The sequence below is a fragment of the Candoia aspera genome, chromosome 1, assembly GCF_035149785.1.
Source record: "Candoia aspera isolate rCanAsp1 chromosome 1, rCanAsp1.hap2, whole genome shotgun sequence".
NCBI classification, from domain to species: Eukaryota; Metazoa; Chordata; class Lepidosauria; order Squamata; family Boidae; genus Candoia; species Candoia aspera.
The window spans coordinates 226,377,701-226,405,668 of record NC_086153.1 but is presented as its reverse complement, the minus strand read 5'-3'; the positions used below and the strand labels follow the sequence as shown (position 1 = coordinate 226,405,668).

Here is a 27,968-nt window from a genome sequence, read left to right as displayed (position 1 = left end):
GAACTTGAGCATTGCGTAAGCGTACGGGGAAAAATATCCTCCTTCACGTGCCGAAGGGGGATACACGTGATTGAAGTTACCACCAAGTTGGCCTCTGTGCGCTGCTGCTGCTGCTTCCGGTTGCGGCTGTCAGGAGGATTCTCCGCTCCTCCCTTACCTCTTTGCTCATCGCTGGCTGAAGCGATGGCGAGCGGAGGCCCGAGTGTTCCAGTCACAGAGGAAGGGGAGGGGGTGACGGTGTCCGGACCCGGGGCGGCAGAAGCCGAGGAAGAGGAAGAGGAAGAGCAGGAGGTGTTGGCTCTGGCCGTCCGGCTGAGGCGACGTCTGAGGGGCTGGGAGGCGACCGTGACTGCCGTGCAGCGGCTGTTGGTTTGGGAGAGGCCGCCGCAGAGCCTGGCCGGGGCTGTCGCACTCGGAGCTGCTCTGTGGTGAGCGGAGGAGGAGACGGCGGCGCAAGGCAGAGCGTGGGCCGCACGGGGCAGGCCCTGGAGGAGAAGGCTAGCGGGCTGGAGGTCGTGCTGGGAGGTCTTTAGGACTCTGAGCGGAGGCACAGGCCCTGTTGGCTATTGAGACTGCCGGAGGAGGGTAGCAAGGAGCAGACCCGTCATAGACCCCGAAGTACTTGGAGAGGCTGAGAAGAGATTGATTCGTGGTAGTGGGAGCAGTGCCTAATGTTACTCATCGAATTACTTTATAGATGTTTCCCTGGAAGGGTTGTGAAAGATCGCCGATATTGTGCTCACTCAGGGTCTTGCACTCCCCCCCCCCCACGTTTTACTTCTTAAGGACTTTAAGGAGGCATGCATAGGTTCACTTCTCATAGGTACAAAAACAGTATGAGGTAGATTGGGCTGAGAAAATCAATGACTCAGTCACCCAATTAGCTTCTTGACTACGTAGAAACTTGAACTTGGTTGCTAGGTGACCCAGGTTAAACTAGTGGTGTCTAAAAACATAAGGGTGTTCTCATGCACAATCTTTTTAAGAATATTCTCGCTGAAATTGTTGAGTTAATCTCATGAATGAGCTGTCCATGTTCTTTCAGCTGTCTTGAAAAGAGTTGGGGGAAATCAGAGATCTTGTCTATGTTGTGTTAGATGGACATGTGTGGGAGCTATCAGATACTGTATTTACTTTGGGCTGAATTAAAGACTCCATAGATTGAGCTTTAACTAAGAAATATGCATTCAGTAGCATTCTTGTTGTCTGCTATTAGAAAAAGTGTCAGTAATGTATACATATGGGAGTGGGAGCATCTCAAATTCTCACAACTTTGTATGGTAAATTAAACACAACACTAATGATATACCCAGTGCTAGACAGTACAATACAGGCTAGTATCCAGGTTTCTCTCAGATCAAGTCCAATACTTGGAAAAAGTATTCTATAGCAGATTGTAAATTATTTATATATTCCTGGATATTTTGGCACAATATGCAAATACGATGGCTGTGTAGAAATAAGGATCATTTGATAATCTGATATGCAGAAATAAAATAATGAATTGTGTTTATTGTGAAGAGGTTGCTGAGTGAGTGATCATATAAACTGAATGAAATAAATAAAGCTGATTTTCTAACTAGTTTAGATTACCCTTTCTCAAAGGGGTATGTCTCTGCAGGAACATCCCCTGCTACCAGGACGTTGTTCTGAATGCCTTACACTTGTTGAATTAGCTGTACGTAATAACATGGCATGATCCCAACCAAAAATTGCAATCAGTCGAATAGGAGTAGAGCTGCTTCCTAATGTATGAGCAGTGAGAAGGATGGCATGATATTCATTTATAAGTATCAAGCTAAATTGTTAATTAATAATGTGTGGAGATCACATGGTTGAATCACAGGTCTTTTGTGTTGTTTGACACCTGTATTCTTGATTTTATATTATGGGAGTTTCTAGATCTCTTTAGAGCTATTATACACCTTAACATATTGGCTGTTGCAATATATTGATTCTAGCAATACATCTACTCACCACTTTTTTCCAATTCTCTCTTCTAGCATGTTGGATTTTTTTAAAGCAGTGAAATAGAAAGCATGCATATTCTTATTTGTTATTTATATCTAAGCATTCTCTGCCAGACTCTAGTGAATCCCCTCCGAGGGAGGCAGTAGTTAGATAAGTCTAAAAGAATAAGATCTAAATGCATCAGTGATAAAAATGGATAGTTGTGGATAAAGAGCTGCAAAAATTGTGTTTTTTGAGATGTATCAGTGATATAAGAGGCTTGAAAGCATGTGATGCAAACTATAAATCTCAAATATTTTGGTTTTACTTGCACAAAAGTAGGCTTGACGCTGCTTTCGGTAGCCTGTATATAGAGATTCAGTATAATGCCTTGGGTTAAAAGTATAGTCCAAAGGGGGATTGCATCTCAAAAGTAATGGTCACCTATCTGATGAATAGTCAGGTATTTTATTTGTCTAGAGTATGCCAGTACTATCTACTCTGACTTGTGGTAGCTCTCCAGAGAGGTTGAAATCTTTCTAGCTTTGTCCTGAGATTACTATAACTGGAAACGCCAGACGCTGATTTTGAGCAGTTAAAGTATACGGTCTGCCACTGAGTGATGCCATGCAAAAGAGTCCTGTACCAGACTTGTATCAGGTAAATGCCACTAATGTTAGTAAATGGTGTCGGGTACTCGACACATGTAACACCACTGCTACATGAGCTGCATTGGTTGCCAGTGTGCTTCCAGGTGCAATTCAAGGTGCTGGTTGTCACCTTTAAAGCCCTTCATGGCTTGGGGCCGGGTTACCTAAGGGACCGCCTTCTTCCAGTTGTTTCTGCCCGTCCAATTCAATCTAGTAGGTTGGGTATGCTGTGGGTCCCGTCAGCCAGGGAGTGTCGGCTGGCGGGAACTAGAAGGCGTGCCTTTTCCTCCGTAGCACCTGCCCTCTGGAACATCCTCCCTCCAGAAATTAGGATGTCCCTGACCCTGTTGGCCTTTCGTAAGGCCGTAAAGACCTGGCTTTATGCCCGGGCCTGTGGCCTCGAGTGTGTGGATGGTCCCATCTCTTGGCTGTATTAATATCTATGCATTGCTCACTTGGCAGCCATGTATATTTATTTTGTATTTATTTTATATTTTAACTGTTTTAATTATAATTGTTTTATGGTTTTATTGTTGTAAACTGCCTAGAGTCACTCGCTGAGATGGACGGCTATAGAAATCAAATAAATAAATAAATAAATAAATAATCTTAGTCCGAGTGGAGCCATGAAGTAAGAACATTTTGCATTGAGTTATCTGTTGCAGAGTTCTTTGTAGGTTGATCTAAAAGAGAGTGCAATCACAGTCCAACATGTAGAATTTCATATTCGTTGTTTGTAGCTTCAAGTAATTTTCCTTCTTCATTCTCAATGTGTAAATGGACCTTTTCATGTTCATAAGTATTACCAAGAGTTCTAGGACTGGTCTGTGATAAACAAGGGCTGTTCCTAGCAGTTACAGATAACTGGAGGTTTACCCAGGAGTGTTTCTTATTAGATTGTGTACTCACTGCATATGATCCACATGGTTTGTACTCTACATCTTGGGACTGATTGCTTAGTCACTCCTGGCAATGTACTAGGCTGTGAGTAAGCCAATGAAGCTTTTGCTTGCCCTCTGCCAATTGAAATTTTGTCAAGCCTGTAATTGCTGAGAATTGTTGTGCTGGCACATTCCTTCCTTTCTGGCTATGAGGCTTCTGCAAAGACAGCAACATTTAGCAAGACTGAGTGGTAGAGTCCAGCGACTGCTGAAAAGAAAAACATCCTGTTTACTCTTAGAGACAATGAGCTGACTATCAGCAGAGCATATTCATGGATTGGAGCCATGCAAGGATTGGAATTACATTTCCAGTGGCTGCTCTTATGAAGACTTGAATTAAAAATAGCCATGGAACTTTGTTGTTATTCTGTGTAGCAACTTTTTAGATGCTTTATGATGATAAAATAATTAATGTGGCTCTGCCAGAAAAATGGTCAGTATTACATTTTTAAAAGCCAATCATGTTAGGACTGAAATATTTCAAATTCATGGGTAACATCTGCATAACCATTATAAATGTGTGGGTGCCTGTTATTTAACTTCAGCTTTTCAGAATATATGTTTCCATATTGTACACTCGTGGTTTAGGGGATAATATTAATAATATTGAGATTCTAATAATATTTAAAATATCTGTATAAATGCAGATTTTTTTAAAAAAACTGATTCTGAATTAGCTATGCATCTTTCCTAGACCTAAAGTCCTACTTGCTTTTGACTCTGAAGCTAATATTTTTTCAGTTTTCTTCTATAATGGGAATATAAATTTTCCAGGATTATTAAGATGAAATAACAGATTGTCATAAAAATGTTTCTCTGTTAAAAAATAATACTTAACTGATAGTGATAAAACTGTAGAATGTAATTGGAGTTCTAATGTATAAAAAGGATTTTCTAAAAATTAATATAGCTGTAACTGTTATATAATTTTTTTATCATGACTGCATTTACTGTGCACTTAAAAAAGAAACCCTTTCTCCACCTGAGTGAATGCTTTTGATTGGTCTTACATTTCTCTCCCAAAATATGTGCTCAAGTGTCTGCAAATGAAGTACTCAGCAACACTTGAACAATTATTTCTGGCAATTAATGCCACCTTGCCCACATCCTTAACCTTGTAGCAGAAAATGAGAGAGCTGCGTGTACTTTGTGAGAGAACTTGAAGAGCTTCAACTATTTCTTTGTGCCTATGGCAAGAGCATTCTCTGAAAAGATCAGAGCAGGTAAAGAAAGATTAGACCTTAGCACTGTCACCTAGCACTGAGCATTAGGCCAGGAGTGGACAATATGCTGGCCTCCTATAGGTTACAGAAGTTCAGCTCAGAGTCACGAAGAATCCTATCTATTTTTCTCCTGACCAGATGACTAGCTGGCAACAGACTGCTGGTTTCCTGCTGCCTAAACCCCTGGTCAGACAACCAGGATGGTCTTTGGACAGAAAAGTTTGCCAACCTATAATGATTAGGGAAGGATCAAAATCTGTGTGAGAAATTCCATTATTTCTGGCATTTTTTTTCAAATCTTACACAAACTGGGGAAGCTACCTGCTCCCTTGAAATTCTCTGTGCTCCAGAAGACTTGGAAAGGGGTTCTGAATGCAGTTAATAGCTGGTAATACAATTCAGTCAGGATAAATGGAGTCCTTTGTTATATTTTTGCCAATACTTTCTGTAATGCCTGTCTTTGTGACTTTCCAGGCTGTTTTCCTCCACTTCACTGCGTCCCCTGTTCCTTCTCAGTACTGGTTTTATTGGTGTTCTGCTGTTGGAGAGATGGAAGCCCCAATTTTTATTGGATTTCTCAGGTAAGTGTACATAATGAATGCAGTACAAGTTAAGACTTTAGCAAATACAGTCCATTACTTTGGGCTCTAGTTCTGTTATTTCATACTAGTGAAATTTAGGCTTTTTTTTTCTTAAGAACACTAAGTAGCAAGCAAGGATGTTTCATAACTAGGAACTGGTGCTAAAACACTGTTTGACAGTGGGGATTGCTGACTCAATGGAACATCTATTCTTGAGCTCATTCGTGTCACAACTTGCTTGGATTTTACTTAAATGGAATTAAGACAATGCTGTATTTCAGTTGGTATGCGCAATATTGTATAGTTCACATGGGAAGTCACTGAGAATTAAAGTTTTTCATCTAAAGATATTTGATTCTTAGTTTATTTGCATCCTTTATCTTTGGTTGGTTTGTAGACAATAATGCAGGTCTTGTGTTATTAGATCCTAAATATTCAAAAATAAGGGGCCACGATTACCATTTTATGATCACTCTGTCCTCATTTTAGCTTTTGAAGACAGGACATTGAGGGCATCCATGTGACAAATCCTGTGTGTTTGAAGCAAGTTGTGATGTAGTAATTTATTTTGTACTAAATAACATTTCTGATTCTCTGATTCAAAACAACTGTTTCCAGGTTTTTCAGATTCTTGGATAATTAAAGGGTTGCTATCATAATTGAGAACTAAGCAATAGCCTCCTCTTTCTTTCTGCTCAAAAAGCCCTTTTATTAATTTATCCTGTGGAGGGTATGCATGACCAGGTGTAGAAACTAGGGCACCTGTAATTGGTAATGAACATCCTGCTTGTTGGGGCACTGGAGGAAGTTCACAAGGAAAGACCACATACTACATGTTGTTTATGAGATGTGAAAGTTGTTCAGAAACACTGCAGAAATGGCATTTCTCAAATAATATGTATGAGGTTAACATAAATGCTGCAAGAAAGAAACCATTTGCAAGATGTTTATCTCCTCCATGGGTTTAATAATGATACATTGAATTAATAGGTCATTAACTGAATGAATGGGTTACAGCACTCATAATACTGGCTAAAGGAGTGAGTGATAAAAGCAGGGAACTCTCAGATTTTCTACCTCGTGCCCAAAGAAATGCATCTTGCCAGCTTAATTTCATGCATTTGGAGGGTGACTGCATTTGTCATGTTGCAAAACAGTGGTCAATAGTGGTGACAGCCCTCTATTTCAAGTAATGGAGTTTTGTTAAGACATTCCTGTAACAGAAGAGTTATTTTTTAAGTAATAGAATCAGGAATTCTTGGCTTTTATGTTAAACAGTATGTGAACAAAGGCTTTTCTGATTTTCCTACTAGTAAATATCAGTAAGAGTCACTTGCTGAGATGGGCGGCTATAGAAATTGAATGAATGAATGAATAAATAAATAAATTGCTACATCATAAAATGGTAAGCCAGGGTTAGGCTTTTTCCTGGACATTTGCCGAGAACTTTAACAGTAAGTTTATTAGCTATGCTAATAAGCAGACTGCAAATCACATTATGTGAAATCAGTTGAAAGTTGGTATAGTATTCTTTGACTTTATCATCTAGATCAGTCCCTAGAGAGATTTATTGGATTTCTTTGTAGGAGGAGAGCTGTGTTAATTTATGTGGCAAAAAAAATCAGGAGGAGTGTGGTAGCATCTTTCCCAACCAACAAATTTTATTAAAAGCATAAGCTTTAATAAGCTGCAGCTCACTTCCTTTTCCAATTCTGGTGAGTGGATACTTATGGAAGCTTGGACAATCTGTCTTCTTCTTCAAGAAGATGAGTTCTGTAGTGTACATTTGTTGTCTCGTCTGACAAAATTCTGGAGTAGTTGAAATTCCAGGGTAGAGATGGCGTTGATGATTAATTGTTGCTTGTTACACAGAATGCTGATTAGATGGTTTAGGAGTTTCATGGATAGAGTATGGCATAATCTTTAGCTGTAGCTGTATAGTATGTAGATTGCAGAGGGTTCTTCACTTTCAATCCTTTAGGAATAATATTATGTTTTTTTTGCATTTGGTTAGGAAAAGTACGTTTGCTTGTATCTATGCCAGTTTCTTGGCAATTTTTATAGATTTCCACTCCGTATAGCTAAACTTGGTGCTTCTCTTTGTAGACATTGTAGGAAGAGATGGTTTACAGTATTTATGGTGGCAAAAAATCAGGAGGAGTCTGGTTGCTCATGCTTTTTAAAAGTGCTCTTCAGAAAAGATGCTATCAGACTTCGTGTGATTTTTTGGATTTCCATCTGAATCATCTTGACAGAGCTGCTCTGTCAAGTAGAGATGCACTGGAATCCTAAAAAGTAGATATCTTTTTGGTAAACATTTATTATTTAAACCCAAATCTACAGGGAGGCTCTTCTTTTCTGAGCATCCTACTGCACGCTCTTTATCATGCTGAGCATTTTCTTGAAGCTCTGTAATCAAGAGTTTAGTGTTGTTGGGCAACATAGACTTGTTTCTTTTGGATTCATTGATGAACCCCAATTATCAAATGTATTTGCAGCAGTTTTGGGGGACTGATGCTTCTTTTGTATCTTCTAGGCTTCCAAAATATAATACCTGAGATGAAACAGGGCTAGTGCTACTGAATGGGATAATTAAGGCTGTGCCTTTTAATCTCCTAGGAAGAGCAAAACAGGCTGATGTAAACCAGTCATAGTGCTCCAACAGATGATGCCTAGTTTCCACTGTCTTGCAGGACAGCACAGTATTCAATATATTCATAGATGCAGCAAATACCATTGTACTAAGCTGCTGAGTTAACAGTAGTTTTAGAATGGACTATGTCTTTCATATGAGGAGTGGTTCTTACAGTGACTGTGATTACTGGGTGTCTGTGTTAGGGCTGTTTGCTTAATCTGGGTTACAGACTTCACAATATTGTTTTCCAGTGTTTCAGTGAGCTATTCACCAGTTTGGACACAGAAGAAGAACCCTGGTTGCAGCTTGTAGGGCCTATATGCAGGCCATAATGTTATAAATAACAGCACAGCATGACTGCAGCATCAGATATTCAAATCTGATGATTTTTTCTAGATTCAGCTCTCTGTTGCAAAGGAGCTTATTCACAAACATCTTTATAGCTAGGTTGTTAAGACTTAAATGGCTGGGCACAATTTAGTTGCTCCTTTGGTGGCTTTGCATTGTCAAGTTTGACGTGCTGTGTGCCAAGACAGTCCTGTTTCTTCAACAATCCTAGGCATGTATTTAGTTTTGCAAATATTTTTTTGTTTTTACTGAGCTGATATTCAAAAGATTTTGAAAATAGAGATCTGAAAACATGATGTGAAATGCATGGAAAAATATGATTTGAGGTTGTAGGTGAAAGCATAGCAAATATGTTATACATTTGAATATTGGAACATTTTATAATTCTCATATTTCATGGCTTAGCCATAGTATTCAGAGATATACTTAAAAAATACAACAAAGAATCTGAATTTCTCCAGTATGGAATTTTCATACAGTTGTCCTTCTCACAGCCCTCCTATGTTGAGCGTGTTTGCTAAGACTTATTCATTTGGCTACTACTTATGGAAAAGTCCATGAGAATTCCAGTTCTGCATTTAGTTCTGGCCGGATGTACAAGTGTTCAGGAAAGCTTTTTTGAGCATCACCTACATCTGTGCACTATTTGGGAAACTGCAAAGTCTCAGTTGGAAATATTACTACTATTAAATTAAATTTATATGCTCTAATAGCTTAACAGCCTAATTTAGTACATGAAAATGTTATTACTGTACATTAAATGCTACCCCAATATTTTGGCAACTTCCAAAGAAGATTTTGCTTTCCCTTAGTCCTTGTGATACCTACAGCTATCAAACTTGGCTCTTCAGCTCTGTATGTACAGTACAGGATGATTGCTGAAGACTAATTTGTTGAAGAAAGAAACTTTACCACTATATGTTTATAGAACCTGAACTTCTATGTTTCATTTCTCAGTTAATGCATTAACTCCCCCCCTTTTTTTTATCCTGCAGTACAACCCTTAGAAGAACCTGGGGGAGACAGGTAGGCGTGTTCCTAATATTCTGGGGAAGATCTTTCCTTTTGTCATTTTTCCTTGCTTTTGTCCACCATTTTACTTGAGTAGCTCAGTATTTTGATTTGTGATATGACTTGAAAAATCCCTACTAGAATATATTCTTTAACTTATTCATTTGATCTGTCCTGACAATATTCTTACATTGGTTTAAGAGCCAAGCACTTTCAAACAAAATGTGGTGTTTTCAATTAGAGCTTGGTTAGCTTGAGTATCTTGCTGTAAATTCTGTCTGCAAAAATTACTGTATTAAAATACAATATTGGTGATCTTGAAGGCTTTGTTTACTAATATGTAGTTTTTATTCCAGTGACAATGGGATGACAGGAGCACAACCTCACCTACTCAGTGTTTCAGAGCTCTGTCGTTGCCTGGCTGAGAGCTGGATTACCTTCAGGCTATACCTGCGGGAACTTTTGCAGTATAAGAAGCAAAACCCTGCCAAGGTAAATAGGGAATCAACAGGGCCTTTCACAGAAGAAGCCAAAGCATAGTTATTATTGTGCCAGGAAAGACATTGTCCCATGTTTGCCTTCAGAAGGTGGCTTGTTAAAATGCATTTGTCTCTGATAGTTAGAGCTGATTCACACCTAGCCATTTTTCTGCATGGATGTTAGTTCATGTAATATTTGGATATGGTCATCCTGGTGTAAAGGCAGTGTTTTAAGCAGTGAGCTTAAAAAAGTAGCATTTCTCAATGTACGCGGAAACAAAAAATTCTAATGGAGGTTGTATTATATCACTCCAATCAAAATACAGGTTACACTAGTTATTTCCCAGCAAATGCCCTCGGAAAAGCATCTTCCCTGGCAGATCTATATGTTGATCTTTCTACACCAAAAGGCAACAACCTTGTGGGTCCGTTCTCTGTCTTTTCTAATTCAAAACATATAATGGGATAGCATTTTAAGCTGATTCTTCAGACAACATGATGAGAACACATACCTGGCGCTAGGAAAAAAGGAGAGGAAATGTGGGCATAAATTACAAGTAGCATTAAGTTTTAAAATAGCATCTCAGTTGTTTTAAGTAAACTGGGCCTCTCACAACATTATTTGGATTAACTAACTTCTGACGAAGCTGTTCTTAAGACTTTTGCAGAATTTTTGTTCATAATATAATTTATAAGCATTTTCCCCCTTTTATTATTATACTTATTAATTTAGGGCTTACTAACTTTAATTCTGTTTTGTGCATTTGTGCTTAGTTTGCATAATACTTTTTTTGATGCTGCCTTCTCTGTGCTTTAATTATGGCTTGTCCTAGGGAAACAAGAAGTGTCTTAATTGGTATATGCAAGAAGGTCAGTTGCCAATAAGTTCCAGGCATATAGCTTGCTGTTGTTTTTTCTTCTTCTATTCAGAAGCTAAATATTAGCTAGCTTTTCTTACAAATCTCAGTCTTAGAGTATGTAAAACAACTTTGCAGATGAATGCTAGCAACATTATTAAAAAATGAAAGGGCCCTGCAATTTGGGAGGCGTTGTAAGAATGTTACGAAAAAGGCTACCTACACCAGCTAGTTTGAGAGTGTTTCCTTTTTGCTAAGCTTTATTTCTGTCCCTCTTACCTCTGTTTGCCCAGTTCTGTGCCAGAATCTGCTCAGGATGCTTGATTCTAGCAACTGTAGGACACTATGTTCCAGGAATCATGATCTCCTACATTGTCTGTGAGTATGCTTAATCCTTTGCATGCCTTTAAAATGAAAGACACAGCTTTACTAACAAATGTAAGCTTCTAGGCACCTTCTAGGCATGCATAGGCATTTTCAGCAAACTAATTTAGAAGAAAATACAGCAAAAAGTTCAAATGGTATCATGCAAATCCCTTGGTATAGCCAGTAGTAGAGCTTTCAGATGACGATATCTATTACCTCTGCCAGCTTCACAAGAAAATATAGCTTGGGGAGAAGTGCAATTATATATATTTTAGTCTGTTGTAGGAAGCTAATGGAAGCATCTGCCAAAATTATTTCTGCAGTTTATTCAATTTTAGTTCTGGAATCTAAGGGTTTTTTCCTGTTTATGCATTGTTAGCAATGTTGGTCCTGATCTTATGGATTTGAGCTAGAGAGGCTGAGTGCTGAATTTGTACAATTCTGGTACCATGTTGGGCACGGGGGGAAATCACTGAACATAAGAAGCAGTGAGAGGAACTGGCAACTTGGTGTCCCTACAGAAGACATTAACTGCCTTTTAGCATCAGAGAATATATGCTTTTAACACATCTCTGAGTTTTATCCATATCTCCAGTACTTAGTATTCTGCTGTGGCCACTGGTAGTATACCATGAACTCATTCAAAGAATGTATACCCGTTTGGAGCCCATCCTAATGAAACTGGACTACAGTATGAAGGTGGAGACTTTGCATCTTAAACATGAAAAGAAAAGTAAGACAACTGCTCCTTAACTACTTAAAATGCAGGTCAAAATTACTAAAGAAAGGCTGGACTGGCTGAGAATGGTTTATCCAGTGGGAACGGGGCAAAGAAAGCCTGTAGATATATGGATGTCGGTGTGCAGTTGGGTTAAGGACTGTGAAGAAGCACACACTGTAGAAAACTTTTAAAAAAATATTCCCTTGACCCTTTTTCTGTAGGTTTAACACACAGAAGTCCGAGGCAACATTTGCTTTGTTTTACTCTACAGAGCGTCAAGGAAAGATTGAGCCAGAAGCTGGCAGTGAACCAATGGCAGAAACAGAAAGTGAGAGTGAAGCAGAACTGTCTGGCTACTCTCCAGTGGTAAGGGCGAGGGAAGAGGCAAAGGATGATCATTTGGAAGAGGGGGAGGCTGGAGGCCTCCTGATTGGTCTCATAGTCTGGAGACTGACTACCAACTGATCTGATGAAATGGTGGGGAACTTCATGTATTTGGGGGAGGAGGGACAATAATTTGGTTTGCATCATTGAATGCTTCTACCCAGTGGCCCTTTGGGTTCTTCAGGCATGAGGTTTCTCTTTGCCTCAGTCCTGACTGCTTCCTGTTTAGAGCATCTTTATGATTTGTGCAGAGGCAAAGGCAATGACCCAGGAAGAGAACCTTTTTTTTAATCTCAAAAGCCACGTTCACTTAGGTAAGTCTACTCCACAGGAAGTAGTGTTCTCCTATATTAGGAGCACAGCAGGGGTAAATAAATTTTAAGGAAGTCTTTTTAAAAAAAACTTTTCTATACTCATACTCATGTATAAGTATATTCATGTGTTCCTCAACTCAGGAATAAAATTATATTTTGTTTAAAAAAACAAACTTGTTCAACACATTTTTATTAAACAATAGCCCTGTCATAGCCTCCATTTGAAATAGGATGTGAAATGGTTCAGACAGATCTTTCTCTTGAGATTCCAAAAGATGGCAGACTAAAAGTGGCAGATTCTCCATGCTCTTGAATGTAATAATATAAATTATCTCAGTGTTGAATGTTTGTAGCACCTTTCCTTTGTTCATAGGTAGTAAGATCCTCTTAATTTTTTTATTCTGATCTACTTTTCCCAAGGTGGCAGTTTGTTTAACAACCAGAGGGAACTTTATAGCAATCCACATGGCTTTGCATAGTATTTGGACTGGCTGCTGCTCTGGACTGTAGTTTTCACTTGTAGTTATTTTCATAACCATTCATCATAATTTGTTGGAGGATGCAGCATCTAGGCAAGCATTAACCTGACAGGGAACATGGTGGGTTGGCATTCAAGATGCATTCTCTCTATTGGGGTTTTTAACTGAGCAAATCCAGCCTTGCAATACAATCTTAATGCTATCCTTTTTGCAGGTAGATGTGAAGAAGACGGCTCTGGCATTGGCAATCACAGATTCTGAACTCTCTGATGAGGAGGCCTCTATCCTGGAAAGTGGAGGATTCACTGTCTCCAGAGCTACAACACCACAACTAACAGATGTGTCTGAAGGTGCTATATTCCTTCTCCCCAAACCAAATACCACCTTTCAGCTTGGAGTCGTTGAATGACACAGTACAAATTCCATATTGCTTTGTGGTAGAACTGCAGATTCATGAGAAAAATGAAGCAGGAACTGGAAAGGATCACATAGTTCTGAATATGGCTGGCTTCATAGTACATGCAGAGTGCAGTATCTTAGTGTTTCTTTTCCATATTAATTTTCCAACTGTTCCTTAATTTGGAAGTAATTAATAATTCCCCTGTCCTTGTTAATGATGCTATGGAAATCAGCCCAGTTATTTTATAGAATTATAAACAAAACTTCACTGGCTTCACTGGATTGATTTTCGCTGTCCTTGTTGGGGTCTCTTTTCTTAATCCCCATCCCCTAACCAAATGGCAGCCAAGATGATTACCTACAACTACCATGCCAGCCTAGTTCATAGCCTGTCCTTTAACTCTCCCTGAAGAGAGTTGTGGAAGAGGCTTTTGTTCCCCTTTTCAGACCTGAAGAGAAAGGAGGCATCTGAATGGGGAATTCTATTCCTTGTAGATCCATCAAAAGTAGGGGTGGTACACTCTAATATTAAATTTCCCATTCACTGTTTGGAGTGGAGTGTGGACCAAGCATATGTTTTATGTTAATCCTGCTTTGACAAGACTCAGAAGTGATTTTTGGAAATTCAAAGCTCTATGCCTACTATTGACCAATATAGTTGTGAGTTCTTTATAAACAGATTTAAATTTGCAGGTACAGTAGCTTTCTGTGAAGGGAATGCTCCTTAAAATACTGATTTTATTTTCAAAAAAGAAAGTTCCAGTGATTTTGTATTTAGGCAGAACGATATGAATTTCATAGGAACCAAATGATAGAACATCCCTCACCTTCCGTACTGTTGATCTAAGAGTCCTGAACAACTGTTCCCTGTGATCAGAAGGTGGACTGATGTGCTTTCTTTTTCTCCACATCTAATGTTTTAGATCAACAAAAATTAGTGGGATTTTGCTGACAAAATGTCAGTCTTTTTTGCACAGAAATTATTTACATGCTTGGTTTGGACCAATCACATTTCAAATTGCAGAACCACAGAATTGGCCAAACCAAGTCAGTTTCTCTCAGGATACTATTGGATTAGAGTGTTCAGAGTATTTCAAGTTTATCATTTTATCTTTAAAATAATCTTATAAGGTACATCAATATTGTACTTGTACTGCAGCTGGGATGAATGCAGAGAGAACAATAGTGGGGGAGAGCCTATTGCCATCTAATGAGTGTGTAGTGGAATTTAGAATCAAATCTAAGACACCCCAGTTGCACATAAATGCTAGGTTGTTCATGCTTCGAAAAGGATTGGAAGAAGTGCTCTGAAACTCACATGTAGGCAACACCTGTGTTCATTACAGGGTCCTGACTATTTTTCAAGCTTCCACACGAGTTTGAGAAAAAAATGCCACTGCTTTAAAGATTCCACTAATTAAACCTAATGTATCTCTTACAGCAGTGGCATCTTTTGTTCAGGTTTGTGCAAAAGCTTGAAAAAGTCAGAGAGGTTGTATGCTCACATCAGCACCAAAGCATTTCTTCTACCCATTTTTAAAGTGTGTACAGTCCTACTAAATTTATCTTTAAAATTATGATATAACACTCTCTTTAAACGTAAAATATGTGCATATTTTATGTTGCACATTTACCAGCTGTATTTTTTCCTTATGACAAAAGGCTTTAGTAAGCTTGCCTCTGTGGATGATGACTTTTAGATTTGGGCTAGTAATGCAGCGCTTGGCTTATAGAAGAACTTCAGGCAGAGAAGATGGAAAAACATTGCAATGCCACTCAGAAGAAGAGAAGAAGAAACAAAAGCCAGGCAAGCATGTTCAGAAATATGTACAGTAAAGCAGACTGAAAGCCATAGCTGAGCTGGCAGCCATGTTGGATGAGGGTTGAGGATTCAGAGCAGGACTTTCTGGGGTGCTGAAAGCTCTTTACTTACTAACTGCCTATCTGCTTTTTAGATCTGGACCAGCAGAGCCTCCCTAGTGAGCCTGAAGAATCCTTCTCCAAGGATTTAGCAGAATTCCCTTCTGTGGAAGAGTTCCATTCCAAAGACTTGGGACCACCCAGTGAAGATGACAATTTTGGGGTGCCCATTCAAAGTGCACACCAGCTAGACTCTGCTGAGGAGGAGGAGGAAGCAGCAGCAGCAGCAGCAGCAGCAGCAGCCATGAGTTTGGACACATCCATTCTTTGCCTGGCCTCACCCCTGCACTTTGTAAATACTCATTTCAATGGGAATGGGCAGGCAGTGGTGGGAGGAATCCCTGAGTCCCAAGCCACCTGTGCACAAGGCCTGGGGCTGCACATCGATTCATTGAGTCAAGAGATTGTCACTACCGCTATCAGTACAGTTGTGCAGAACACCCTGTCAGCTCTGCTCCACTCCTCAGAGGACAGTGAGGGGCCTTCTTTCTCTGAATTCCTGCCTACTGAACCTGAGGAGAGACTCAGTTTCCAGGCACAGCTATCTGAGAATGAGGAGGTGGGAACAGCTCCTCTGCCTGGGGAGGAGGAAGAGGAAGCTGATGATTTCGAGCTGCTTGATCAGAAGGAGCTGGAGCAAATGGATACAGAGCTGGGCCTTTCTGGAGAGACAGACGCTCCCGGAGCTCCTTCTCAACCTCCTGAAGAACCATCACCCTGATCTCACTGTTCAGTCTTCTGTTTCTGTAGCTGCAAGAAAGGACAAATAGGCACATAGAGAAATTTAGGCTATGCTGAAGGACAGATAGACATATGGCAAAGTTCAAGCAAAGCACCCATATCTGCAGTGTTATGTCTGGAATCAAAAATTGTCGTCTTCCTCCTAGTATTGGCCTTTCCATCAGGCCTCTGTTTCTGTCCATGCTTCTTAGTGACGATGCAGTCTTCGTCTGCTGCTGCGATTTTTCTGTCTTAGTCTGTTTTGAAGTTTTTATTTCGCACACCATATCCTCAGCTAGATATTCCCACCAGTACCACTTATTGTTCATCCCCATGTATCTAGTAGAAAATAAAGGAGTTTTGTTCAGCAGGGAGGGTGTAAATAATTTCATGAAAACATTGGTCAGTTAACTGAACAGGAAGGAGAAACTGATTCTATGGAGAAATAGGTTTGCGAAGTTTTTTTCTTCTTAGAAACGGGGAATGGAAAGTATGTTTTCAATAGTGACACCATGTAGAGAATTTTTCCTGTGAAAATGAAGGCAATCTGGACTTAGCTACCTATATTGCACAGAAAGCAGATACTTCTGCAGTTCCAAGCACCAGTCCTACCTTCTCAAGTATTTTAAGCCTTCAGTCTATTTTCCTTTATACAGTAATGTGACTACACTGCGCCAGATGGTTTTTAGGAAGGCATGGCTTGGTTTTATTTGTTCTGAACTACATATCTGGTTGTCTGGAATTTTTTAAAATGCACCTGGAAAAATTCAAATTTAATTGTAGAATCTGGAAGCCGCCTTCTTCCTTTTCTGCTGCACTTTCAATAGAACTATTTCTGCTTGTTGGCACCAACCCTGCCCTGATACATCCTGGGCAGAGTGCATTCTGTTAATGCCCTTAGCCTTGCCTCAGGGAGAGAAGCAGAGCAGCTAGAAAAGACATTATGTGAGACAATAGAAGAAATTCTAGTGTCAAAGTGGAGGAAGAATACACTTTGCTTATCACCTCCCTTCACTTTTGAAAGACTAAGGATTTCCATTGATAGAACCTTTTTTTTGTGTGTGTGTGCTAAGTGGAGTAGTATGTGCATTTCTATTTTCAGGAGAAAGAACTGGGCAAGATTGTCCCCCCCCCCAAAGTGGTTGATGTCTATAGGGATGGTCTGTGTAATTTTACAGAAAACAAGATGAAACATAAAATGGTTCCTAAGGTTGCAAGGGCCAATGTTTTTACTGTATAGAAGCAGAGCTGTCCCCTTTCCAGTGTGTTAGCTTATTAGTGCACTGCAAAGCTAAGACTGTCTTTAGCAATGGCCTTCTTAATTGAATGGCTGTTGTTTTGTTCCCTCATTTCTGTCTCGTTTTTGGTCAGTTTTCCCATGAGTTGCCAGCCTTGGTGTCTTTACTTGTTTTCCAAGGGATTACAGGCCATAGTGCAAAAATAGCATTATGAGTTGGTTGTTCTCCCATTGTGTAAAGCATTCAAAATGTATGTCACCCAGCTACTGGTATGCTAGGATGAAGAGAAACTGCAACCTAATTTACAAATGCAGGCCCTGAATCTCTGTTATGTCCTGTGCGGCTCTATCCTTGAGCTGCGCTTCTAAATTACTTGACTAAGGTGCATGAAAGACATCCAAGGAAATCCAAACACCTCTGCAATTCCTGCCTCTCCGCCCAACCTACCCCCACCTTTGGCCACTGCCTAGGAAGATACTGCCTTTTCTCTCTCTCCTTCTCTCCATTCAGACTTCTGTTAAAGGGTAATGAATTTTTAGGTGTCTGCTAGCACAACAGTTTTGTTGGCCAGAGCTGGCTCCTTTTCTGTCCTGTATTGCCTGCCCCTCCCTCAAACACAGTGGGGTGGGGTGACTGTGAATAACAGCTTCCTCTTACTGTCTGCACTTTGGAAACAGGCAGCTTTGTGGCACTGAGTGTAAAGCTTGCCTACCTTTGTGTTGTGTCCTGGCCACAATTTTTCCACCCCTTTCAATAAAGCCCTAACTTTTTCTGATACAGAAGGCATGTATTGTGTTGATATTTCTCTCTAGTTCTTATGCTTTCTTCCTTTCCTTTGGTGGCAGCAATGCCGTGTTGCTCCAGGATAGAGGCGCCGAATGAAGGGCTGGGAAATTGCTATCGTTGCCCAGGAAAGGTGAAAGGCTCTAAACTGTGTAGCAGTGTTTATTCTATGGCTAAATATTTAAAAATGAAATGTAGTCTTTTTAATAAAAAAAAGTTTAAAGATTTGAATTTTGGGTGATTTTTTTTTTCTTAGTCGATTTATGAAGAGTCCCAGCTTATACTCTTTTGACTTCCATCAGTGTGTGCAGGTATGAGCAGTGATTCCTAACTCAGAGTTGGAAAGCTATTACCACACCAGGGGTGATCTTCCTTTGAATGTATACTGCAATTTAGTTAAGCCAGTTACTGACCTAAATCCAAGTAATTGTGTCTCTTACTTATCAATGAAGGTTGCAGCTGAGTAACCTTGAGCAGGAGGAGAACAACACTTTTAGAATATATGTATAGAATGCTTTTTCATACCAAATGTCCTTTATCTGACCAGATAAAGAAATGGGTCAAAAATCTCTGGGTGTCTTGAGAGTTACTAAGCGTGTAAAAATAGTTGACGGGGTACACTATGCTTTTATACAATGATAGGAAAAATACAATTCTTATATTATCCTGAAGATCTTTGCTTTGATTTCCAAGTATAAAATAATTTTCAAATAGGGAAAAAGAAGGGAAATGCACGAAAACATTACATTTAGTAGTGCTATGTTCAAGAAAGGCCCTGTCATGAGTAAGGATGGCGAGCAGGGGGCTCCCATCCAGACTGTCAAGCGCATGCGTAGCACTGATGAATTGTTCAGCCATTCAAAGAGACACAGATCGGGACCGCCTTAACCCTTGGGGGTTATATGTCTGGGTTTTTCCCACGCTTCTTCAGTTTGTTAGGATTCCTGTTAAGTACTAGCAATAAATATTAGAGACCAGTTCATTGTCTCAGTGTGTTTCCTGGTTGTTAGGACAGGCCCTGCTCTCAGCATTGTCTCAATTTTTCTTCCCCACTAATATTTGGAAAAAAAATATCTTACTAATAGACTTCATATTTATAATCCTACAACAATCAAGGCACAGGACAAAACTTGTGCTGTCTCTTTTCAGAATCTGAAATATCTTTACAGTTTTCTAATGGTACATACAGATAAGCAGAAACACTGAATATCAACACCAGCTTTTAATACAAAGGCCTAACAGTAATTATAAAGACAAGAGATAGAAAAGTTCTCAATAAATCAAAATGTGAACCCTTCATGAACTGGACCAAAATTGATCAGTCAGTTCAAACAGAAACTCTTCCTATTCAAGAATAAAAATGTCTTACAACTTCTGTCCTGTGTTATCTTGTGAAACTAAAAGCAATGCCATTAATATTTTAATTTAGCCAGCAATGCTACTATCCTCTTTTTCTTGCTTTTCAACAGAGACTGTTGATGTCAGGTAGATGTCCACCATCAGCATTCCAGAGAAAACTGTCACAAGAACCAACTTCATGAATGACTGTGTTCCAAGATGCTGGACAACAGTGCAGCGTGGCTTCTTCACAACAGGAAAGAATTATTATACGTATAGTCTTGTGGTTGCAGAAGGCAGTTTGGATAGTGTTAGATCCATAAAATAGTTTATAGCAAGATCTGTGATGGTTTTTTCTAATCTCAGGCAAGAATTAAATGGTATTCTAAGCATACTAAAGTTATTCTCAAAAAGTAGCTACAATGGGATTTACTACTTTATAGTCCTCCATGCCTAAGTGTTTGGAAGAGAGGGATAGTTATATCTGCTCCTTAGGTCTCACACAGTGTGTGCAGGCTGTAGGAGATGTATCAGTTTCTTACAGTGCCTTGATGTAGGCCGAGAACTACTATAGGTACTAGCCTGAGATCCGTGAATGGAAAGTGCTTCCAGTTTTTCACTTGCTTGGAGTGACACCAGCACCTAGAAAGGAAACTAACAGTTACTTAGAAATCTAGGGTTGTATTCTCACATACCAGTTCTTTCCAACACGTGAAACATCAACATCTTCAAAGGAATTAAATTCACAAGGGAAGAAGAAAACAACACACTACCCTTCCTGGATATCCTCATCAGCAGAGGAGACAACGGCAAATTAGAAACACAAGTCTGTCAAGAAACAACCCACACTAACCAAGTGCTCCATTACCAAAGTAACAATCCAACCTCCCGCAAGAGAAGCTGTGTAAGAACACTATTCAGATGAGCACTTACACACTGCAACAACCCAGAATACCAGAAAAAGGAAACAGATCATCTGTACAACATCTTCCAGCAAAATGGATACCCCCTCAACTTTATCAACAAGTGCCTGACCACTCAACCCACTACAACCCAACCAACAGAAGCTATGAAAAGGATAACACTAGCATACATCAGAAACATCTCAGAAACTACCAACAGACCGTTACAACCACACGGCATTGCCATAAGACACAAACCAACTAAAGCCCTGCAAAACATCTTAAGTAAACCAAAAGACCCAGTAGCCCAAGAAGAAAAAACAGGAGTCATGGTAAATTGAGTGCCTACACTGAAGCACTGCCAATCTCCTATCCTTTCCCCACTGAGTCACAGTAATCCATTACTGCCCTTTAGAGTTGCAGACTTTGTACCTGGTGAATCTTGGACTGCTGACCAATGGAGCGTAGAGCAAAGAGTGCTGCCTCTTGCACAGCAGGCTGGGAGTCGTGGCAGGCTGCATCCAACAGGCGTTCAGGTGCTCTGCTCTGGATCAGCAAATCTCCCATCTCCACAGACTGTCGTCCCAAGTTGCCCAGTGCTGAAGCTGCATTGCAACGGGTCCTTGCCTGAGAATCCCCCAAGAGCCGAACAACCCAAGGCACTGCTTTGTTGAAGCCCTGCATTAGAGGACCAGCCTGGTACGCTGCATTACCAACAGCAAAGCTGGCTGAGCAACGCACATGTTCATCTTCATCTGAAAGACGGTCCACCAAAAGTTCCCGTAGCCCTGCCCTGTCCCACAGTGCATGAGGAAATCCTTGTCTGTGACGTAGTAGATTGCCTACAAGGCTACAAGCTCTGGCTCGGACCAGGCACTCTTGGTGGCACAGCACGTGGTTCAATAGCTGGGGAGCTGAATCTGAGTCAATCAGGAGCCTCTGCAGGAAAGGCAGGTGAGCTGGGCTGGCCCGGGCTATGTGAGTAAGCAGGGAGAGCAGGTCTGCAGTAATAGCTACCTGATCTGAAAGCAAAACGGCCAACAAAAAGACAACGGCTTGCTCTGAGGTGGCTATTTCCACCACTTGGTCAATGATTCCTTCATCACTCAACACCAAGCGGCATACAAGGCTCAAAGGCAACTCTGTCTCTGAGATGGGAAGATGTTGAATGGAGACCTAAGGAAAGGAGAGCAGAGGAGGGAGTCCAAGAGTGGATCATTATTCTTATGAAGAAGAGCGTGAAAAAAGTAGAATCCCCTTATGTTTTCCAAAGGTTGGAATTTCTATCCCACCCCAAAAATACAACTTGTCTATGGATACCTTGGCCATCTTCACAAGCACAACCACCAGTGATCAGGATGAAATGCAGCAAAAGGAGCAGCCAGGGCAGAGATAGGGAAGTATAAGGCCATTCCCCCTGATATCACCTTGCAAGTACCTAAATGCTAGAACAGACTTTACCTGGAGTAAATGGGCAGGGATTTCAGAGTCCCTCAGACTTGCTATGATACATTCTAAAGTTTCTGGGTCTATATCCAGAGCAAACGGGAAACAGAATAGGTGGCAGACTTGGAGCACAACACTGGACACCAGTTTGGGATCACTGTCCTCCTGCACCTGCCTGGGAGTAAGGAGAAAAACAGCAGCAAGTCAGGCATTAAGTTTATTGAACTGTAACATATCTGAGCTGCAGTCATGAGTGTCAGTGGCCTCAGAAAATGTAAGTCTAGTGAAATGTATATGCAAAAGGTAGCACACCCCAACTACAGTAGGGGAAGTGCTGCAGTGCTGTAGTTCAGTAGTAGAGCTTCCCATGCAAAGGAGAAGGGCTTCTTTGTGGACCTGAAATCTTCAGTCAGACATGGGAAAGGCTCCATCCACTCAGGGCAGCAGACAGCAGCACATGGTACTGTGGTCTGATTTAGTAGGTGACAACGCCCCAAGTTCCGTCAACAGCTCCCTGGCCTGCAAGGGTTGGGGAGGGTGTGCGGGGTGCAGTGCAGGTTGGTGGGGTGCGCGGGGGTGTAGTGCAGGTTGGGGACAGTGCATGAGGTTGCAGGTTGGGGAGGGTGCCCAAGGATGCAGCACAAGTTGGGGACGGTGTGCAAGGGTGTGCATCAGGGAGGGTGTGGCATGGGTTGGGGAGGGTGTGTGGTGGTCCACATGGACTGAGTGACCGCAGTGTGAGCACAGAGGGATTGGGGGTGGGTGCATGGGTGAGGATGAAGGGAGGAAGGAAGAAATGAGGGAGGGAGGGAGGGAGGGAGCAAAGGAAGCATGGAAGGAAGGGAGGGAGGAAAGAAGGAACAGGGAGGGAGGGAGGGAGGAAGATTTCCAATGCTCCCTGCCAGCTTCCCACAAGGAAACTCAATGACGGAAGCCGGCAGGAAGTTGGAAGTTGCTCCTGCTCTCACTGCTTTTTTGCCTGCCCATGGTCATTCTCTTTCTTTGTTTAGGTAAGGAAATATCTCTGAAAGGATGACCCAACCAATCACGGGTTGTCTACTACATCTTAAAAACCTTGTAGGAAAACCAATTTTGCTGCATATATTTAGAATATTCTCAAAACTTATCACACTAGGAAAATATTTAGGAACGGGGTGCTCAGAAGGTTCCATATTTGCTTCTGTTGGCAGATTCTTTTTGAAAAACACAGTGCTGAAGAATGAGACCAAAATTAGGTGCAGGAGAGATGGTATGATTATTTCAGGTGATATTAGTAGTGTTTGGGTGAATGAAAAGCACATAGTTTTAGAGTGCCCTTTTCCCAAAATGTTTTACTATATTGCATTTTATGGTTGTGTTCACAGAATCAGAGTTGGAAAACAGCACTTAGGCCACCAAGCGTAACTCTCTGCTGTGTTTGTTTTGTCTGTTCTTTAGCTCAACTTTGGACTGTTGATTACTCACATTTGGGCCAAGTATTCCAAGAAGCCAGGCTCAAGCAGCTTGTTCAGAGTTGCCATCATTACACCATTGGGTTGGGCCAGCTGGGAAAGGCACTGGTGAGGTTCTTGGGTAAAGACGAAGAGGACTAAGCTGAGGAAGAGCAAGGATCCTACAGCAGGAGAGAGAAAACACCCCTGATGCATTCACTTATTGCTTCCCTCCCCAATTCAACTTAAGGCAGCAGTCATGTCCATGCCTGACGTCCAGAGAGAAAGCATGGATGTCTGACATCATAAAGTCTTTTTTCAGCCTTAGAGACTGGAATTCTCAAGTTTTGTCTTCTGACATGTAGACAGAAGGAAATGATTCCCAGGAGATCAAACTGACTTTATTTTATAATGCAGGGCCCCTTCACTAAAATAAAGCTTACCTTGTGATGAAAGCAGGTTCCAATCAGGCTCTGGTGGCTGCTGGCCAACTCTTGGGGTCTCACCTTCCATCACGGGCTCCTGACTGGTCAAGTGGAGCACCATAGCAAAGCGATGCCATACAATACTCCAGAGCTCTGAGGCAGCAAATTCTCTCACTGCTGCTGCATCTCCCTGGTCGAAGAGAATCCAGACTCAAACTATCAGACTGAAGACAGAATGTCTTCAGAATCTTGCACTGGCTGAGCACAGATGTTCCCTCTAAAATCTGACATGCCTTTATCAAATATACCATGCATATTTGTATAATCATATGGCAAAATGGGTTTTTAAGTCCATTTCTAGATCCTTTTCTGCCCCTTCCCAGTCTTGTAATGTTGCTCCCAATCCAATGGTTATTTCTAAGAAAGGGCAGAACTTGGGTGGAGCCATTTTTTCCACTCCACACATGGGTACAGCACAGCAGAGAAATAATGTAGCTCAATTTTCACCTTCTCCCATTTGGCAGCAAAAGCTCCAACCTTCCCTATTTCTTGGATAATTTCTATACTCTTAAGAATTCAGGGCAGCTGCTTGGTGGAACACAGAAGGAAACCCATACCTGGCTTAACAGGTGCAGCAGCAAAAACAGGAGCCCATCATAGAAGCCAGCTCCCATGGGAGGAGGCAGGTACAGCTGAAAGATATGAGAAATGTATGTAGTATGCTAATGCAGAATGTCAGAATCATATTGGCAACGGTGTTGCATGGCAGGAGTGGTCAATTCAAGATGTTGCTGAATTATAAACCTCAGAAGGTCCAGCAGCATGGCCAATAGCGAGGGTGGCAAAGAATTATGATTCAACAATATCTGCAGGAACACAGATTTCACACCACTCTCTAAGGGCTAACATCTACAACCAGAGGCTTTTGTCTTGATCTGTCCCAATCTCCGTATAGCTGGAGTGTTACCTCTGCAGGTTCCGTAAGTGCAGTAGCTATAGTTGTCAAGGCTTGCTCTTGGCTGAGTTTGACAGAAGCACCATACTGGATCAGGTAGGCCAGTAACAATCCTGCAGCACTCTGTATGACAGAAGAGACCTTTGCTACATTTCCATGCAAAAACTTATTTATGTACAGTATATCAAGGAAGTAAGGAAAGAGAGGAAAAAAAAGAGAAAAAGAAAAATGTCTAAAGAAGCGATTTCCAATCTTCTTTGCAGCGGTTACATAGTTATTACCGTTTCCACCCTCCCAAATGATATATCATGATTCCCTTCTTCCCGTAAACAACCCTTTTTAATCAGTAAATCCCAAGATCATCAATTTATTTTTGTTCATTTTCATCAAAAAGTCCATAAAGGTTTCCAGTCTTCTATAAAAGTAGTTATTGTTCCCTCCCTAGTCAGACAAGTCAGTTTAGCCATTTTGGCATGTTCTGCCATCTTCACAGTCCACTTCTCCATTGTGGGTATTTCTGTATTTTTCCATCTTTGTGCTTATTTATTTATAGCCTTGCTCCAGTTACCATACAGTATATAAAAATAATCGTCCATGAGTCTTTGTTAGTTGTCTATCCATAAGTCCTAGTAAAAGCAGCTCTGGTTTCTCTATAGTCTCTGCACTTTTATGACAATCCCTTGTCTTTTTTGTTTAAAAAAGTCTACCAGTCATTTTCCTCACAGCACCCAAAGAACTTTCCCATGGAGGTACATGCTATTTATGTAATTCAAAGGGACCTAGAGTAAACAAACTCCAAAAAACACCACTGGACACTTTGTCCATTTAAAAACTTTTATGAGCCAAGCTCTTAATATGCTTTTTGCTGCAAGCTAATTTTTAAATTCTTGTAAATTTTTCCTTTTCCTTCTCTGTTAATCACACTATGGGCTGTAGGAACACTCACCGGGTCGTTCAGTTAAACTGCTGCCCCAAAGATCTCTTTTAGCTTTTAAATAATTATAATCCAAAGTAATTTAGGAAGTGGAGTTTGGTCAGACCCAGTGTCCATTAAAGGCTCCACTGAGGCTGCAAGCCTATCTTCCTTCCTCAGCTCCTGATGCTCTACTCACAAGGTGCCTGCAGAGGCCCTCTGGGTCCTGCAGGCTTCCCCATGAGGAACTGCCTTCTGGAGCACACATGGGCAATCTCTTTGGCTTCTCCTTGTCCAGAGAAGCTGGCATTCTTTCTAATCCCATTTAGTTAACAACACAAATCTGTCCATTTCACAATGCTTGTTTGGGTCATGACATGAGAACCATTCCTTCCCCCCACCCGCCAGTTTTGGCCCGGGCTCTTTGCCGGGTTGCAGTTCCAGCCTCAGTCATCTCAGCATTTTCAGAGATGCGTCAGTCCTCCATTTTCTCCACCCGGAAGTCTCCAAAAAGTTATTTTTATATCTTGAGTAACAACAGTTAGAAGGTCCTCTGACATACAGTATATATGGAACTGGTAATCAGAGTCCCACAAGAACTCTTCTCCTACAGTGGGGATACAGTGGCCCTAAAATGATAAATTACTAACAATGACAGAAAAGGAAGAATAAAGTATAAGCCTTCCTTAGACTATATATATATATATATATATATACACACACACACACACACACACACACACAAACATACACATAACACACACGCATGCACGCGCACACACATACACAAAGCAAAAAAACGAACACACATAACACACACGCATGCACGCGCACACACATACACAAAGCAAAAAAACGAACACCCTTCTCCCCGAATTGAAAAAGGGAAGGCCTAGCTCCAATTACTTGGTGAAGTAACCACTTTTCTCTGTTGGTGGCTTGTTCTCAAGATGCTTAAAAATCCCGTTATAATTTATCTTGGTAGTGTTACTTTATTGGTGGTGGTGGTGAATATAACAGCTATTGCTGTTTTCTAATATACAATTTTGTACCACCTGAAGCCATCCTGGCTACCCATATTTCCAAAATTGGAAAAAGCAAAAAAAGCAAATGGGAAGTGTTCTGTTACTGTCTTTTCTTATGATTTACCATAATTGAAGCATGAGAAGCTACTAGGGAGACCACAGAGACGATTGGAGCAGCATCCACAATAATACATAACTACATAATACAATATTCACACACATATTTTTGTCACATCATAAATAAGTGCAACAACACCATTCTTCACCCATAAGCATTTTGTAGAAATTTCTTCTCCTCTGGAACAAATTTCAGAGCAAATTCTTTTCCATCAAATCAAAGAAGAACAAGTACTGTATTTAAAAAAAAATATTTTTTTTGCACACAGCATTAAGTCAGATCATCTATTTTGGAAAGGCCAGATGATACACACTTGCTGTGTAAAAGGAAGTGTGATCTTTTTCACAATACAAGAAATACTGTGATATCACCATTCCAAGTGTGGAATATGTACTGTTTGATTTTCTCCTTGCTTTTACTGAAGGTCTAACATCTACCATCAAATGCAGTGTGGTTGGGATTCTCTTTCAGTTAAATGTTTATAACTGAAATAACTTAATAACTGAATGTTGTCTGAGATGGGTGAATTTATATAGCAAATTCTAAATCCTTGCCAGTTTCAGCTTGCAGGAATACTCACTAAAATAGAGGTAGTTGTTCTGTGGTTAAAAAGCTCCATGGTCTCTTTTGACACGATGTCAGACCTGAATCAACATCAAAAAATTATATAATTAGAAGAAAAGAACAAATAATATCAAAGCCCTAATATTCTTGGTGAAGCAATTGCTCAGTGACTAAGAAGATGACAGAACACTAGGAATAAAGCAATGGCAAATCCTTTAGACCTGTTGCATATCCATGAAATCACCAGCTGAGCTTAACTTGAAGAAATCTTTTCTTGACTAAATTTAAGAATTATCTGCCTTTGGAAAGGCTGCCCTGAGAATGAAGTTGTATCAAATGCATCATTCACAGATCTGCAATGCTCAATCAAAGTTCCTTGCCCCTTCCAATGTCATGAGGATGAGGATGATGATAATGATGATGTGTGGGTGATCTACAATTAGATTCACAGTCTAAGACTGACTGGTGGAAACTTAATAATTCAAGTCCTATAGGCAGTTCCAAGCATGGTGATTTTTTGTAAAATTGGAGTGTTCGGGTCCAATAAATTCAATATTTCCAGATATCGAGGGAGTCCTTTAGGTATTGCTCCAAGGGCTCCCATCACGATTGGTATAACAATGGGTTTCTTTTCCATAGGTGTTCAACTTCGATCTGCAAGTTCCGGTATTTTGTAATTTTTTTCCAATTGTTTTTCCTCAATCCTAGTATCACCCAGTATAGCAACATCATTGAATCAGACTTTCTTCTTCTCAATAACTGAAATATCAGGCATGTTATGAACGAGATGCCTGTCTCTTTGGATCTTAAAGTCCCATAAGTTCTTAACCTGCTCATTTCCCAAAACCTTCTC

The 27,968-nt window shown here is 40.6% G+C and overlaps 2 protein-coding genes across 4 annotated transcripts in view; one reads left to right on the top strand and one right to left on the bottom strand.

Annotated features, from left to right (window-relative positions):
* Nucleotides 1-93: 93 nt before the first annotated feature.
* RETREG2 (reticulophagy regulator family member 2) lies at nt 94-19,677 on the top strand. Of its 3 annotated transcripts, none has more exons than XM_063288899.1 (10): nt 94-428; nt 5,239-5,345; nt 9,324-9,354; nt 9,696-9,831; nt 10,969-11,053; nt 11,637-11,774; nt 12,034-12,128; nt 13,154-13,289; nt 15,294-15,550; nt 19,469-19,677. In XM_063288899.1, the coding sequence occupies exons 1-10, from the start codon at nt 184-186 to the stop codon at nt 19,538-19,540; spliced, it is 1,302 nt and encodes a 433-aa protein (XP_063144969.1). In that variant the 5' UTR covers nt 94-183; the 3' UTR covers nt 19,541-19,677. The 3 variants fall into 3 exon arrangements, with proteins under 3 accessions (XP_063144969.1, XP_063144970.1, XP_063144968.1); XM_063288900.1 differs by lacking the exon at nt 19,469-19,677 and adding an exon at nt 15,072-15,145 and having other exon boundaries at nt 95-428; nt 15,294-15,491; XM_063288898.1 differs by lacking the exon at nt 19,469-19,677 and having other exon boundaries at nt 96-428; nt 15,294-18,230.
* STK36 (serine/threonine kinase 36) overlaps nt 19,664-27,968 on the bottom strand; it is a 24,019-nt gene continuing 15,714 nt past the window's right edge. Inside the window, exons 19-26 of the mRNA XM_063288901.1 lie at nt 27,132-27,195; nt 24,508-24,618; nt 24,158-24,232; nt 23,559-23,730; nt 23,150-23,297; nt 21,701-21,860; nt 20,672-21,415; nt 19,664-19,979 (exon numbers count right to left, since the gene is read on the bottom strand). Of these exons, the coding sequence (XP_063144971.1) occupies nt 19,836-19,979; nt 20,672-21,415; nt 21,701-21,860; nt 23,150-23,297; nt 23,559-23,730; nt 24,158-24,232; nt 24,508-24,618; nt 27,132-27,195 (1,618 nt within the window). The 3' untranslated portion in view covers nt 19,664-19,835. The remainder of the gene's footprint in view (nt 19,980-20,671; nt 21,416-21,700; nt 21,861-23,149; nt 23,298-23,558; nt 23,731-24,157; nt 24,233-24,507; nt 24,619-27,131; nt 27,196-27,968) is intronic.